Source organism: Hemitrygon akajei, chromosome 11 (genome assembly GCF_048418815.1).
Source record: "Hemitrygon akajei chromosome 11, sHemAka1.3, whole genome shotgun sequence".
Taxonomy (NCBI): Eukaryota; Metazoa; Chordata; class Chondrichthyes; order Myliobatiformes; family Dasyatidae; genus Hemitrygon; species Hemitrygon akajei.
Genome location: NC_133134.1, coordinates 20,313,102 through 20,328,576, shown reverse-complemented (window position 1 = coordinate 20,328,576; position 15,475 = coordinate 20,313,102). Strand labels below are relative to the sequence as shown.

Below are 15,475 nucleotides of genomic sequence, written 5' to 3'. Positions count from 1 at the left end.
GGCTGCACCAACATGTTTCAGATGCAGATAAGCAAACCAACCCTCTGTACATAGAACATAGAATAGTACAGCACATTACAGGCCCTTCGGCCCACAATGTTGTGCCGACCCTCAAACCCTGCCTCCCATATAACCCACCACCTCAAATTCTTCCATATACCTGTACCAAGGAGGACTACCTTAAAACTGAGCAGGCCACAAAGAGGAGCATAGAGGTTTCCTGAGAATATGCAGATTCCTCATGCTACAGAGAAAGATTTTAAATTTAAGGATGATTGCAGTCGCACTATATGCATTGTAAGAAAAGTGTTAACACTTCCAGGAATATTAGATTAGGTTAGATTTATTAGTTACATTTACATTGAAACATAAAGTGAAATGTATTGCTTGTGTTAATAACCAACAGTCTGAGGATGTGCTTGGGGCAGTCCACAAGTGCCACCACACTTCAGGTGCCAACATGGTACGTGCACAATGTTCAGCAGAACAACATGCAGCCAACACACACCAAGACAGACTCAACACCAGAAAAATCAAACTCTTCCTACCCCCCCCCCCCCCCCACTCCTTCCCTTATCGGAGTCACCGTTCCTTGTTATCAGGACTGACAACCGCAGTCCTTGATGTCGAGGATTGTTGGTCGGAGTGGATCAGAGACCACTCTTGGCGATATTTTTCTATCCGCCCAGAACCTCGGACTGATGGACAGGCAGGACCAATAATACTTGGAGATTTTGCTTTCTGCTTATACTTCCCCACTGTGCTCTACACACCTCCAATCACACCTTTGCCACACATGGAAGGTTGGCATTGGTGTTCAGTAGTTTATGAGTTATGCAGAACCTGGATTGGTGGAGACATGAGAAACCAAAGTAAGCGCTCGTACCCATCCCTATTCCACCACAGACTGTGAGAACAGGCCATCCTTCACCTTCACTCTCACACCACTAATCCACACCCTCTCCCAGTTCACATAGCTGGCAAAGTTCGTAAAAGTTTTTTTTTATATTGGCTGTAATTATTCCATAATGTCAGAGAAATTACAGGAAAAAAAAGAGTAAACAGTAAAAAATCTTTTCCAGTGCTGATGAACCCGAAACATCGACTCTTTACTCTTTTCCTGGCCTGTTGAGTTCCTCCACCATTTTGTATGTGTTGCTCTGCCTTCATCTTTCCTTTCTTCTGAGCGGCCTTACAACCTCTATTGAAATCAGTTAGATTAGAGATCCTGTGTCAGGTCAAATCTTATTCAGGATGTGAGAGCTGATTCCTCAGTGTAAATCTAGTGCAACGTTTACTGGAGGGAAGTTAGCAAAGAAATTGCTAGTTGGGTTTGGCTTTGGGGCTTCCATGTTTCTGGCATTAATGAATAAAATCTAAGTGTTAATACTTCAGGAGACATCAAAAGATCTTTTTGAGTTGGGATGGAGAAGATTATGTGGACATAGTGTATGAATGACGTGTCCAGACTAAATATCCAGGCTAATAGAGCATTTCAATTCATTCTAATTTTGTGATTTGGCATTTTTGCAAGTTTCAAATGCGGTCACTGCCCTTTCTTCAAGCCCATTCTTGCTTTGTGATTGTGTTCTCTGCAGATTATGTCTGTAATAAAATCCAAGTAGTTTGTATTCTGCTTCAGGTGCCTTGATTTTAGATTTTCTTCAAATAGTTTTCAATGTCAAGGTCCCTGAGCTATTCCCTGTTGATAAACAAAAGGCTTTTTGTATTCTGCTGAAAATGTCATAGAGTTTCAACATACTGACTCCAAGCGTGACCCTGTACCTTAACAGTAATGGAGAAAAAGGAAGTAACATTCACTGTTCTAAGCATTGATTGGTAAACATTGACCACAACGCCGCAAAAGGGCTTTAAGTCAAACTCCCGCTGAGTATAGTCAGTCAACAGAGCTGAATTACTAAAGTTGTCATGAATCAGAATTTCATTTATTAAAAATAGTGAATTCTGGTTATATGGGCTATCAGTTAATTGGGGCAGCTGCTTTTTTTTTAAAGAGCAAAAACAAATTGAGCCGGGGTTCACTTTGTTTATTTGGGACAAAATGCTGCTATTGGGGCAGGAGATTATTGCTGAACATTTTCAGTTGTGTGCATGTTGTGTGGCCGTTAGACACTACACTAAGCTTACGGCAAACAGTTTTTAAATGGCGTCAGTTGCATGTGATTGTGTTCAAAAAGCAGTGAGTTTTAACACTGATGGCAGGCAATAAGCAGTAAGACAATTCAGAACTGTTTTGCTCACTGCGGTTTCAAGCATTCAGACTTGGAAATGGCCTGGAGTGAAAAGGAAACAATTTCACTACTTCAACAAGTTCGGAACTATGAAGAATTTGAAGGTATTGACTGTCATCTTGAATGTTACTTTTGGTTCCCACCGGATCCTCAGCTTTCATCTGTGGCTCCAAGTAGCTCTTTGTATGGGATAGCAGCCACATCCCGGTACACTGCTTCAACAAATGGGCTAAACCAGGTGAGTGTAGCTGGTGGGTCTCCTACTCTGGTGAGATAAGAGCATGCCTATCCTAGCATGAGAAGTAAGGTCCAGCAGACTGGGCAGAGAAGATCTACCGTGAGGTCCAATGGCCGGGAGGGCGGTTCTGCAACACTATGTGGAGAGCGAAGTACATCAAAGAGGCACAAAAGAAGTCATGGTCAGCCATAGCAACCAATGAAGGCCCCAGCTGTGATGTCTACTCGTTCCATTGGACCCGGACTTCTGAGGTTCAGACAGTGGAACTGCCCCATTGCAATAGGTTTTCCACTTTAAAAACTCTCCCGCACAGGTTTCCTGTCATCGTCAGATACGATGTACAACCACCAGTAGAATTGGTAGTGTTCTAATTCATTCTGTATTTCATTTAAATGCATACTTTGTTACTCAGTTAAATGGTTGTTCTTTTTTATACCTTTTGAACTATTTCCAAGAAACTTCGGCTAATTGGGCCAAATGTACTGGTATCCCAGTAAACTGCAATTAACTGTATTTATATTAAGTGCATGGGGAATGATCTGGTTAACTTAAAGCTCAATTATGACACCATCCTTCTAAGTTGGATAAGAAACAATTTGATAATCTACGAACTCCAAATCGAAACTCCAAAACTGACAGAAAATCCAAAGAGAAAACACATGTTGGAAATCTGAGATAAAAATAGAAAATCTTAGAACCTTTCAGGACAGGTAGTATCTGTGAAATGGTGTTAAAATTTCCAGTCAAACTCAATTTACAACTTTGTAGACAACGAGAAGTAAAGTTGACTGGTCTTTCACCTACTCGATAATGATATTTTGAAAAACAAAAGAACATAGTAGATGACAGATTTGTTAACTCTTAAAAATCTGTGCAAAAACAGAGGGCTAAGTAGAAGGATTAGATTAATCAGAATCAGGTTTAATATCACAGCATGTGTTGTGATATTTGTTAACTTTGCGGCAGCAATACAACACAATACATGATAATATAGGAAAGGCTGTGAATTAGAGTAAGTTTATATATATATATATATATTATATAGAAGGGAAAGAAATTGTTCCTGAGTCACTGACTGTGTGCCTTCAGACTTCTATACCTCCTTCCCGATGACAACAGTGAGAAGAGGGGATGTGCTGGGTGGTAGGGTTCCTTAATTATGGACGCCACCTTTTTGAGCCATCGCTCCTTGAAGATCTTTTGAATACAACGGATGCTAGTACCCATGATGGAGCTAACTAATTTTGCCACTCTCTGCAGCTCAATTCAATCTTGTAGCCCCCTCTCTCATACCAGTTGGTGATACAGCCATTCAGAATGCTCTCCACTGTGAGTTTTAGGTGACATTCAAATATAGACACCATCTTTCCTTCTTTATAGCTGCATCAATACGCTGGGACCATGTCAGGTCCTCAGAGATATTAACACCCAGGAGCTTGAAATTGCTCACTCTCTCCACTTCTGCTCCCTCTATAAGGATTGGTGTGTGTTCCCTCATCTTATCCTTTCTGAACTCCCCAATCTGTTCTTTGGTCTTACTGACCAGAGTAGGTTAAAAAGTCAAAGAGCATCGATGGCCGAAGGGTCTGTACTGTGTTGTAATGTTCGATGTTCTATGTTCTAAAATGGACTGCGCTTTATACATTGATGCACCAGGAGAAAAGGACGGTCTGAACAAAAATCATCTCACTGGTCTTGGTTATATTTTGGAAAGGATTTTACATCACATTATATGTGACATTGAAATAGCAAGCACATTGCTCGAATTTCTAACAGTGTATTCTACTCTAAACGTGTTTATTTTACAATATGGTTCATTTTTCCCCTTATTCTCATCGGATTAATGTAATATATAGATGCTTAGGTTGTCAGAAGCCACTTTATGGCTGATCCATATTTAGGAAACATTTCTTTGTATCTAATTTTATGAAGAATGTTTGAGAGACCAAATTGTCCTTGCTCACTCATTTGCAAGTTGTACTCTGACTCCAAAATTTGCATAAAATCAAATGATTGAAAAGTGAGTTTAGCACTTGCAACTGCAAATTAATTTCTGCTCATTGTCTATAATTGACATTTATTTTAAGGAACAAATTCATCAGTTCTTTGTTTTACACTGAAATTTCTATCTGTAAGTGTGAATCTGTTACATGAAACACAGCTCCTAACAATTCAAAAGTAGCACATTAGAAAATGGCATCACGTTGTGTTATTGTGTAAAGGAGGGTGTTCAGTTTTGTTAAGCAAGGCTGATGTAAACAAGGTTAGTAGTATGTCCTCCCAGGAATAAGCTCAGAAGACAAAATGGAACAGAAAGGAATCAATTACAGAAAGGAGAGATTTGACACTTTACATTCATGGAGTTACCCACTCTAAACCTATTTCCTCAGCTTTAACCATCTTATAGAAATAATAATGAAAATAATGCTGAGGTATGAGATGACAACAGCAAGGCAAAATGTACAAGCAGAGACAAGGGACTATATGGTGACAGAATGAAGATATCTTTAAAGGGGTTGAGATTCCTGTTTACAAACAGTGTCGGCAAATGCTTGCTTATCTCTGAAATTAATGATCCACTGAATTAATGGAGCAGTAATGAAATCAAGTGGAATGGGTGATAAAAACATGCAATTTATAAGTGCGTGATTTGTTGACAGACCATTAATTACTGCAAAAAAGCAGACTCTCTCCCATTTTTTTTGTAGAAGATGACTCAAACAGATTTTTCACTGCTTATCAAAATTCCTCCAATGATTTTCCCTCACAAAATATCCTGGAAATAACACCTTAAATAAAAGTGTATTTTCATTTAGTTTGATCTAAAAAAAATCCTATTAGGAATTTCAGTGAGAGTTAAACAAATAATATCCTGTATTCTCCACTAAAGATCAAAATAAACTCTAGAAATTATTTTTATCAGTTAGAAAGATTTTTTGCACCTTTGCTTGCTTTTTGCAAATTAATGGCACAAAATATAGACTCAACATAAACACACTGCCACATCCAAAGTAGGAAACACAGTCAGCAAATTTAGTTACTCTGAGAATTATTAAATAATTACTTGCTATTCCCCTTACAGTTAAATTATTACCAAGTTCATGGATATTTTGTAAAGTGTAAGCAATTAACACATTAATAACACAGAATTTTGAGATTATATGAAATATTCTGTTCAAGAAGACAAGGTACAAATTTTTCAAGCCATAATGCGTTCAAAACTTTATTTGTATCCCTGAAACTAGTATGGAGCTTAACACGGGAAACATTGCCATTCAAAGGATCATTCTAGTGAAGAACGTCTTGACAAGTTTGCCGTGTGGGAGCTAAGCAGTGAAAGTCAGAAGATACGAAAATTTATACGTAATATTTGCTTTATTGATTCTGTGGAGATGGTACTCTATTTGACCCACTAGGAAACTATTACGAATGGTTAATTGATTCCCTTGCAATGCTGCCCGAAGAAATGTTCTTAAATCTATTTAGTAAATGTAAAATTGTATCAGTCAATCTCCCATTGGATTGACCATGGGTATTATAAAAATGTGGTCTTCCACCTGAAGGAATTTTAAAAGGTATTAAAGAATTGGTTCAAAGCATACTGAGGTAATCCACTGTCCAGTTTAATTTGAAATATTCTGTCCTAATTTTCACTTATTATTTTGATTGCATATTTGTGGCTAAGAGGCGAAACTTATCAGCAATTTGAGCAGCAGAGTTAATCAAAATTTCTGTTCAACGCAGACTGAAGAGCTGTGAGGTACAAAAGTGAAGTCACTTTTGGTTGACAGTATACACTCAGTGGCCACTTGATTAGGTACCTCCTGCACCTAATACAATGGCCACTGAACGCATGTTCATGGTCTTCTGCTGTAGACCATCCATTCCAAGGTTTGAAGTGTTGTGCACTCAGAGGCAATCTTCTGCACACCACTGTTGTGTGGCCTTGTTATTTAAGTTACTGTCCTCTTCCTGTAGCTTGAAACAGTCTGGCCATTCTCTTCTGACCTCATCCACTAATAAGGCACTTTTGCCCACAGGACTGCCACTCACTGGATGATTTTTTTGTTTCTTGCATCACTCTCTGTAAATTCTAGTGATTGTTGTGCAAGAAAATCCCAGCAAATCAGAAGTTTCTGAGATACTCAAACCACCCCATCTGGCACCAACAATCATTCAATGGTCAAAGTCACTTAGATAGCATTTCTTTCCCACTCTGCTGTTTGGTCTGAACAACAACTGAACCTCTTGACCATATTTGCAAGCTTTTATGCATAACTTTTTCTGCCACATAATTGGCTGATAGATATTTGCACTAATGAGCAGGTATGCAGGTGTAGTAATAAAGTCACCACTGAGTGTATATTGCAGTTTTTGCATATTAGTTCATCTCCAGTCTGTTGCATTTTTAGCAAATGCATGTTGAACTCCTTTTCTCCATATCTGACTCCTGCTTTCAATGACCACTGATCTAAGAGAATTTAAGCCAAGCTTTTTCAAATAGGCAGTTCTTTTTTTTAAGTAAGGTGGTATTGGATTTGATAATGGATAATATTGTTAATAAACTTGCATAGACATAGATAAATGGAAATTTCATGGTTTGGTATTAAGATGGTGGAATGGGGTGACTGTATTCATCATTCAGTATCATAACCTTTGAAAGTGATTAGAAGAACTTGCTGGAGGGTTTCAAGATTGTGCAAAACTTTAAAAGGATGGGTGTTCAAAGGATTTTTCTGGTATTGATCATAGCAAATACCAAATGTAAGGGACTTGGACACTGATAGATTCAACAGGAAACTTAGGAGACTGGCTAGATTGTGGAATTTGCTTCCTAAAAGAGATCCATTACTGTTTGTATTCTTTGTTACTTTTTGGCATCTTCTCTAGGGATAAGACGAAAGAGTACAGAAGCTATATGTTGATAAAGGTTAGAAGAGAGGGAGAAATCAAGGATGGAACGTGAACACTGATTATGAATGGAATAACTTGATCTGTTCTTTGAACAGTTTGAAGCTAATATACATGTTAACTTTGCTAACTTTGCTCTAGCAATTATTGAGATTGCAGGATGAGTTGCTATGGGGTCAATCTTCTGAAGTTGCCAGAGGCTGTAAGGGCACCTCATAGTAGCAATTCAAATTTGGATCATACCATGTGAGGCACACAGCACTTCTTGTTACAGTATAATGAGCCATTAGCCACCACCTTTTCATTCTGCCTACACTGAGGGTAAAACTGAATTGATGTCATTACTCTAAACAAATTCACAATGTTCAGAAGTAATATTAGGAGCAACACCATTGCAGCTGTTATGATAAGTCTCAACTTGGAGTGATAATAGATTGGAAGTATGGTGTTCTTGGGGCACGATCCTTCCAACAGTTGTTCCAAGAAATTTCATCCCACAGAAGTTACCCAATATTGTCAGCAATGGTCAGGAATGGTGTTAAAGTCTCTGTTGCAACTTTAGGATATCAGTCACTAATAAGTATTAGTGGAATGCAAGTTGGGGGATTCTTTTTTTATTAAGCACGACTTGAGTATGCAGCAGTTGTGTCTTGCTTTACACCTAGAGTGAATGCCTCCTTTCTGCAAACATGATGGTGCTCTTTTCAGTCATTTCACTTCTTTTATTTCAGAAAGTTGGATGCGTTCATATATGATGCAGCAGTGCTGAATTACATGGCTGGAAGAGATGAAGGATGCAAGCTTGTAACAATTGGCAGTGGATATGTCTTCTCAACCACTGGCTATGGGATAGCTTTGCAGAAAAGCTCACCTTGGAAGCGTCAGATTGACTTAGCTCTCCTCCAATTTGTTGGTGACGGTACGTGTGCTTCAAGTTACCCGTGAACTCATATGAATCTGTTGAGTATGCATGCCTATTTAATTCTTTTGGTGAAACTATTCCTCCACAGCATGAAGCTCCAGTGAGAAAGAATTTCTCTGGAGTACTTCAGATGTTAAACCAAAGTAGAAGACCTTACGCAGGCATATTTGATTATAAATGCGGACATAAGACATAGCAGTGCAAAGTGTTGACACTAAAATCTGTCCCAAACTTAGCACAACAATATAACATTTTCGGGTAGGATCATTTCAAAAATGAACATAGAAATTATCACATATAATGGAGTGTTTTCCCATTTGTTTTATTATTCATTTTAGATGTGGATTCCTACATATGTTTGTGATTTCAGCCATCTGCTTTGCCCATCCCCTCTGACACTTTGAGCTGGAAGAATAAGGAGTTGGAATACTAGCCTATATTTGTCTACATGGAGATTGCCTTATCTGATGGTTGTTTCTGGCATTTGCTGTTTTTTAAAAAAATTTTAGTTTCCCAGCTATTAGGAATTCAGTGAAAGTCTGAAATTGATTTCGAGGCTCATGCCACACTATTGCATATAGAATTGGAACTGCTTTTGAGTTTATACAATTAACTGTGGAGTTTTGTGGAAGTCATAATGTTATTTTCCTTGATACCTTTTACACAAGGATAAAATTTATTTTAAGGTTGATTTCTGATCTTTCATCATGACCTGTATTTTAATTTGATGTCCCATAATTGAGTTAGTTAGGCTGAACCTTGTGGGATGTTGGTACCAAGGATGCATTTGGATAATGCTTACATTATAGGACAATGTTATTTTCTGTGTTGGTGAAGCATTTTTCCCTGTCAAGCCACGATATGAAGGGACATTATGCTTTCTGAACAATGAATTATTCTTCCAAGATCTGTGTTTTTTTTAAGCAATCTGGTGATATGGTTTGCCAAGAGATTTTCCATGCACCCATTTCCTTCCTGTCTTTTTAAGCACTGTCATTATTCAAGAATGTTATTTCCAGAGTTTTAAAGAAAGTAACCGCAGTCAAGTTGCCTTGCAACTAGCTGTAGGGACTAGGAATCCCTTCAGAGCCTTAACAACACATTTATCGCTCAACTGAAATCACTTAACTAACACTCAACAACCTAACTGTCTGGTGGGAGAATGCTGCGTGGAGATTAGCCACCACAATCCATAGAACAGTGACCACACGATTGAATTATTTCATTGGTTGTAAAGTGTGCCCTTGTTGTGGGTGTTACGTATTCGGGCAACAATAATATAGATGAGTTAGGCAAGGGGTTTCATAACGAATAACACGTTTATTAAACACTGATAACAAACCCCCTTCAAATGTAAACAAACCCAAACAATGGTCCGAGCTCAGCTGCTGGCAGCTGGTCAGACAGTTCTTAATAGCTTTGCAGTCTCAAACAGTCTTTAAAGTAGTATTGAAAAAAACAGTTCTCCAAAGCGAATTGCCGATTGAAAACAGTTCAAAGAACGATATGCCGACAGTTCAAAAGCTCACGGTACTTTTAAAAGGAGAGACTTTTTAAAGCGATTTAAATTCTCTTCCACGTCGATGTCCTTCGATTCCCAGCGTCGAACTCCCACGTCGAATTTTATTAAATATAACAACTTAAAGTGACTGACCTCTCTTCCACACTATTCTCAAACCCTTTCTGGTCATCCCAGGGGTCAACAGCGAGAATAGTCAACGAAATCCTTCCGAATGAGGATCACACAAGGTCGAAGTCAATCCATCGAAAATCGATTTTTCTTGATCTCCATTTTCCAAACTTCTCTTCACTCTCCATCAGCAAAGAAACCGTTGGCTCTGACCTTTTAAACTTTAGGCATTATATAGAACTTCATTTTTAACTAAACTGCGTCATCCCTTTAAATCACGCAGTGACATGAAGTCATCTTGGCAAATCCAGCCACGAACTGCCCCACCTGACAGGGTGGGTCTCCCTTTTATACCCTGTAGAAAAAACCTGTCACATGACCTCTACTGGCGGGAAAATGACATCACTCCACCATTACCTCATGTCCAGTATAACTTCAACCCCAGTCACGTGACAAGGGTACCACTGTCACGTGTCACGGGTACGTAACATGGGAAGAATGAAAAATGCTCAATATCAAAGCAATTCTTTCTCAGTCTGAGAATTGCTTGAGAAAGTGGTGCAGATTGCAGAGGAACTATTGAACAGTTGTATCTCTGATTGTGTGTTCTAATATGCATTCTATAGAGTTTCTTGTTTCATGGACGTCTGTGAAGAGAAAGAATTTCATGTTTTATACTGTACACTTATTCTGATATTAAATGGAACTATTCAAACAGTGGTGGACTATTTTGGATGATTCCTTATGAATTCCAAATCTAAATTTTAGGTCTGCATGGACTAAGTTGAAAATATATCCTTGCTCAGGGTATCAAAAGGTAGAACTCTCCAAGTAGTCCCACAGAAATGAAATACAGAGTAGCCATGATCTGATAATAAGATCCTGTTGGGCTAGATGGCCTGCCACTCCCTATGTAAAAGCAGCCTGCAAACTAAAACCAGGTTGGTGCAATTATTATCACTGACCATCTTTTCAGAACTGAGGAGGAAATTAAATTTATGGCAACAGCAGTCATTTTCAGGAGTTATATAGAGGATCTGTCAATTGTATTTGGCTGAATGCTGGTTGTTGTTTCTTCAGGCAACCAAACGTGGCATTTTTCATATGTTAAACAGTAGTTGGAGGTTCACTCCAAGAGGTAAATATATTGGAAAATAATATAAAACAAAGTCGCTGTTGAACCATAAGAAATGGAATTCGACCCCTTCCACTTTGCAGAATTGTAGAACTTTTAAAAAAGACTAGTCTTATAATAGATAGTCTTGGAACTAGAGGATTGTTTTAAAACAAAACATTTGGTTTACTACTGGGCTTTGGGGAGGAATTCTGCTATCCTTACATGGCCTGGCTGACACTGTATGAGGCTCCATATTCACAGAATTATGGTTGACTGACTAGTAAACAAATAAATTCAGACTAATTAAGAATGCTGGCCTTATAATTGACGTCATATCAGAAAAATTAAAAATAAAAGTTGTCCACGCACATCCCATCTCTGCTTCACCCCTTGTTCCTCTTGGGGCTGTGCTTATTTGCTTGGTCTGAAGTTCATGGCTTTATGAATGTTCACTGCCTCCAGAGGTCTGACAATCTCTCTGCAATTAACATTAATTAGGTCTGAAAACCAGGCACTGAGAACTGTGTTCCCACTGGGATGTGATCCACCTTTGCTGATAGACTTTTATGTAATAGTAGAGATCGGTTTTAAAAAAAAGTTTGGAACTGACTCAGATGAGGGCATTCTGAAGAGACTTCAGTAGAAATTTATCTTCCAGCACATGTATTAAACAGGCAGATAAAGTAAAGTTAATTGATGTGAGTTTCGAAGGCAGCTGCTCCTATTTATGCATGGTTAATGCAAGCGACTGAGGAAGTTACAGCTTCTTTGCCAATATAAACATACACTGTATATACGGTACATCCCGTACAAAAGCTGAGAGGGCTCTTTCAGCTGGTGCAGTTGACACGTTAATTTCAGTTAACTCTTTGTTTGCACATTGAGCATCTTGACACATTTTTGCCTTCTACAGAATAGCTGTTAATTGAGAGCAGAGTTATTATGATGGTACCAGAGAAAGAGACAGACATTTGTCCAACAAGGACAGTGCAGTTCTTTAGTCGATTAAATAGTGCACCTTGCCCACACCACATAGTAAAACCCTAGATGTGCTCCATAATTAAATTTTGTCCAAGTGATGTTGTTAATACTTATAAAATACTTCTTGTACATCAAATATAAGGTAATTCACTTACGGTTCTTTGACCACATGTGACAGAGAGTCAGTCAATGAGTGGAAGGGCTCCCATACATTAATTATTTTAAAATCAATAGAACTGTATATTGGGAAGCAAGTCCCACTGACAACCAATATTCTTCTAGTCATTTAGCACTTGTGACTAAAAGTGTTTCACCCGGTAGTTCTTTTATTCTAAGCCACACTAAGAACTCTTCAACACCACAGCCTTATCCGCCTCATAACTGCGGCAGTATTGCTCTGCAGTGCATCCGCCTCAGAATATAGTTGTCACAAAAGTTGCTAGTTCAGAGAGTAATAATAGACACTCCTTCCTCACGCTCTCTTTCTCTCTCACTATTTTCTTTTCCTTCCTCTCTTTATGGCCATTCATGTTGTGGAGTGTCTGGATGTTTGTTTCTTCATAAATGGAGTGTTGTTATCAACAATTCGTTCACACACTTACCGATCAAACCACTGTACAAATCCAGTTACAATTTAATGAGTGTCTGGTATTTAACATTGCAACTCATTAATGCGGATATATGGATATAATATGTATTCAAACGCATTTAATATAGTTTTGCTTATTGAAGGGACATGTAAGATTAAGAACTTCCTAAAGATCCCTGCTATTATTTTTGTCCTGCTGTGCACTTGAAGCTAAGCTCAAATTCCTCTGCGTGGATTTTGTTTTTAAATGAATGGATTCCATAACACAGGAAAAGGTTGAGACAATGTCAAACTGTGAAACTGAGCTAGAAGGTTTTATTCATGTGAAGGGAGACAGATTCTTAAGACCCTGTTGTGTTGATTCACATAGCAGATGTACAGACTATCAAAGTGTTGCATTGCATTGCAGCACAGAAACTGGCCGTTTGGCCCATATAGTCTATGCTAGCCTTCGTGCAAGCTTCTTCTTAACTTAATTGCTATTGTAGTGTAGCAGTTAGCATGACACTACTGCAGCTTGGGGTTTCAGAGCTTGCAGGTTAATTCCAGTGCCATCTATAAGATGTTTGTATGCAAGGGTTTCCTCCAGGTGCTTCAGTTTCCTCCCACAGACCAAAGATGTACTAGGTAGTAGTTAATTGCTCGTTGTAAATTGTCCTGTAATTAGGCTAGTGTTAAATAGGTGGGTTGCTAGGTGGGGGAACTCATTAGGCCAGAATGGCCTGTTCTGCACTGTATCTTTAACTAAATAAATAAATTTTAGTTAAAAATGATCTACGAATCCATCCTAAGCTTACCGGTTTCTCTTTGTGTCTAGGAAAGTCTATAAGATTGTACAAGTGCACATTTCAGTACAGGCTGTAGAGTTTCCTACAGTGGTTTGCATGATTAATCCAAGTTTATTGTCATGCCTCGTCCTTTTCACCAAGCAGGTGAATGGATTGTATTTGCAGAATCTGATCTATGTTTTGCCTGAGACAAATGAAAGCTTTTGAAAATCCAAGTGAAAACATTTTTGTTTGTAAGTACTCGACAGGCTGGGCAACATCAGTGGAGAGCAGCATCGCCAGTGATTGAAGTCAATGATATTTCATCAGAATTCTATCTCCACTGATGCTGCCTGACTGCCAGGCAACTACAGCATTGTTAGACCTTAAGACAAAGGAGCAGAATTTGGACATCAAGTCTGCTCCAACATTCAATCATGGCTGATTTATTTTCCCTCTCAACCCTATTCTCCTGCCTTCTCCCCGTAACCTTTGACACCCTAAGTAATCAAGAACCAACCAATCTCCCCTTTAAGTATTCTCAATGACCTGACCTCAACAGCCATTCGTGGTAATGAATTCCACAGATTACACAGATCATTCACTGAAATATTACCACAACCTATGGACTCACTTTCAACGACTCTTCATCTCATGTTCTCGATATTGATTGCTTATTTATTTATTATTGGTTTTTTTCTTTTTGTATTTGCACAGTTTGTTGTCTTTTGCACACTGGTTGACCGCCCAAGTTGGTGCGGTCTTTCACTGATTCTATTATGGTTTTTGTTCTACTATGGGTTTATTGAGTATGCCCGCAAGATAATGAATCTCAGGGTTGCCTGTGTGAGGGATGGCTTTTTAGAACAACTTGTTGTTGAGCCCACTAGGGGATCGGCTGTGCTGGATAGGGTGTTCTGCAATGATCCGGAGGTGATAAGAGAGCTTGAGGTTAAGGAACCCTTAGGGAACAGTGATCACAATATGATTGAGTTAACATTGAAATTTGAGAGGGGAAAAATAAAATCCAATGTGTCGGTATTTCAGTAGAATAAAGGAAATTACAATGGCATGAGAGGGGAGCTGGCCGAAGTTGACTGGAAAGGAGCATTTGCAGGAAGGAGAGCAGGGCAGCAATGGTTGGAGTTTCTGCAAAAAATGAGGGAAGTGCAAGGCAGATATATCCCAAATAAGAAGAAATTTTCAAACGGAAGAAAGACACTACCATGGCTTACAAGTGGAGTCAGAGCCAAAGTAAAAGCAAAAGAGAGGGCATATACAAGGAAGCCAGAGCTAGTGTGAAGATAAAGGATTAGGGAACTTTTAAAACTTTCAAAAGGAGACTAAGAAGATCATTTAGGAAGAAAAGATGAATTATGAGAGGAAGCTGGCAACTAATATCAAAGAAGATACTAAAAGCTTTTGTAAGTATAGAAAGGGTAAAAGAGGTTTGAGGGTAGATATAGGACCAATACAAAATGACGCTGGAGATATTGTAATGAGAGATGCAGAGATGGCACAGGAACTGAATGCATACTTTGCATCAATCTTCACAGTGGAAGATGGCTGCAGTATACCGGACATTCAAGAGTGTTAAGGAAGTGAAGTTTGTGCAGTGAAAATTACGACTGAGAAGGTGCTCAGGAAGCTTAATGGTCTGAGATAAATCCTCCTAGACCTGATGGAATGCACTCTTGGCTTCTGAAGGAAGTAGCTGGAGAGATTGCAGAGATGTTACCAATGATCTTTCAAGAATCGATAGATTCTGGCATTGAACCGGATGAATGGAAAATTGCAAATGTTACTCCACTATTTAAGAAGGGTGGAAGGCAGCAGAAAGGAAACTATAGACCTGTTAGCCTGTCATCAGTGATTGGGAAGTTGTTGGAATCGATTGTGAGGGATGAGATTATGGAATACCTGGAGGCACATGACAAGATAGGCCAAAGCCAGCATGGTTTCCTGAAATGAAAATCCTGCCTGACAAACCTACTGCGATTTTTTGAGGAAATTACAAGCAGCGTAGGCAAAAGAGATGCAGTAGACGTGGTGTACTTGGATTTTCAGA

The 15,475-nt window shown here is 38.8% G+C and overlaps 1 protein-coding gene across 3 annotated transcripts in view; it reads left to right on the top strand.

The window, feature by feature from the left end:
• The window catches only part of grin2aa (glutamate receptor, ionotropic, N-methyl D-aspartate 2A, a), a 295,273-nt gene that overhangs the window by 243,008 nt on the left and 36,790 nt on the right, over positions 1 to 15,475 (top strand). For all 3 annotated transcript variants that reach the window (XM_073060333.1, XM_073060332.1, XM_073060331.1), the window contains exon 11: positions 8,133 to 8,320. In XM_073060333.1, the coding sequence (XP_072916434.1) occupies positions 8,133 to 8,320 (188 nt within the window). The remainder of the gene's footprint in view (positions 1 to 8,132; positions 8,321 to 15,475) is intronic.